At 35.5% G+C, this 1,684-nt stretch overlaps 1 protein-coding gene across 7 annotated transcripts in view; it reads left to right on the forward strand.

The window, feature by feature from the left end:
• The window catches only part of szt2 (SZT2 subunit of KICSTOR complex), a 442,490-nt gene that overhangs the window by 87,210 nt on the left and 353,596 nt on the right, over nt 1-1,684 (forward strand). For all 7 annotated transcript variants that reach the window (XM_050055637.1, XM_050055638.1, XM_050055644.1 and 4 more), the window contains exons 29-31: nt 427-598; nt 983-1,075; nt 1,365-1,443. In XM_050055637.1, the coding sequence (XP_049911594.1) occupies nt 427-598; nt 983-1,075; nt 1,365-1,443 (344 nt within the window). The remainder of the gene's footprint in view (nt 1-426; nt 599-982; nt 1,076-1,364; nt 1,444-1,684) is intronic.

A 1,684-nucleotide genomic window follows, 5' to 3' on the forward strand; every position in this document is an offset into this window, starting at 1 on the left:
TATATATATATATATATATATATATATATGTACAGATTAACTAATACAGTGGCCTCTGGCTATTTCTAAGGTTGTCATTTTCATGCCAAATAACGCAAACATTCCATAAACATTACGCATTTTATATCAATTCCTGAGTGAGCAAGTACCTTGTAGCTGGTATAAAAAAAGAAATTGTGGAAAGAGGTAGGATGAACTACACTCTGTTTTTAACAGCCTTTTTTCTGCCTCCATATGGCCAAAAAATCAGCTAATACTGTTTGCAATGGTGTCATTGGATTGATGACAGTATGTCTGAGGGCTGATTCACTTACGTACAACAAACCCCATTCAATGCTCTTAATTTAATGAGGTCTCATTTTTACATGTCAGCCATTTTCCAGTGAGCTTTTAAAATGATTAACGCTGTGATATTTATGGCCGTAGTATTGAAATGGAAGATGCTGGTGAAGCTGAACCTAGAGGGAAGACCTCTGCTCCTACATCTCCACTGATCCTGGATGAGTCCAAGACAGCCAAAATCCCAGAGTTCCCTCTGACACTGCTTCAAACACAGCCCAAGTGTGAAATGTATCCAGATCTGCACAACATTATACAGGTACTGTCTGAGGACTTAATGATTAATCTCCTGCTCTACATTTTATATGTTTCAACTAGAACTGGTTATTTCCTTTTATTCATAGACCCTTTTCTGAGTCATGATGAGTAATTAGATTAGCTATGAACTCTCTATGCAGCACCTCAGTTTCATTGTCTGTATTGGAACTATGTGAAATTTTCTTAACTGATAGTATCTATTATTACTTTTTTATCCTGTTTTATATCTTTACATGTTTCATAAGATTTTATTAAGGTGCAATATAGATAGTTAGTATTATCATAATTAAATTGCATCGCCCCTATCAAATAAAATAAACTGAATTCCGCTATATCAACTAATAGGGTGAAACTCATGTCAAATATGAAAATAATCATTTGACAGGATAAATTCATGGGGATCGTGTCTCAGTATTTCAAAACTGTGCCCTCCAATCCACACTACTACTTCTACTGCCCATCTTCATGCAAGAAAGAGGTGAGTTGACTGAGTTGCGTTTTGCCATCCTAATTGTTATCATTGTGTTGAGAGATTACAGGGGAAAAGGAGATGACTAGATTAACACTGGCTGTCAAAAAAAACAATAAAAAAGAGCCATTTGTAATTCTTTAACCAAAGAAAAATCTAATCTGACAGATGGTATAAATGATGGTAGTGTGATTTGTGCATGTCAAAACATGTATGTGCACGTGTCAGCTCTGGCATGGAAAGAGAAGATTGTTGATTAGCCTGGATGAAATGTTGCACTGTGTGTTTGTCTTGTCAGGAGGACTCAGAGGACGGTGAGAGAGGGAGGAGGCCAAGTGAGGAGCTGGTGTCAGAGGCTGAGCCAGCTACAGAGGATGGTAAGGATAATTTAGAAAAGTTGAGCTTTAATTAGGTATTGTTAAAATTCTTTCATTGCAGCTAGGGGCTTTTTATTACATACACATGTGTATGTGTATGTATATATATATATATATATATATATATGTACACATATATATATATATATATATATATATATACACATATATATATATATATATATGTGTGTGTGTGTGTGTGTGTGTGTGTGTGTGTGTGTGTGTGTGTGTGTGTGTGTGT

This window comes from Epinephelus moara, chromosome 10 (genome assembly GCF_006386435.1).
Source record: "Epinephelus moara isolate mb chromosome 10, YSFRI_EMoa_1.0, whole genome shotgun sequence".
Taxonomy (NCBI): domain Eukaryota; kingdom Metazoa; phylum Chordata; class Actinopteri; order Perciformes; family Serranidae; genus Epinephelus; species Epinephelus moara.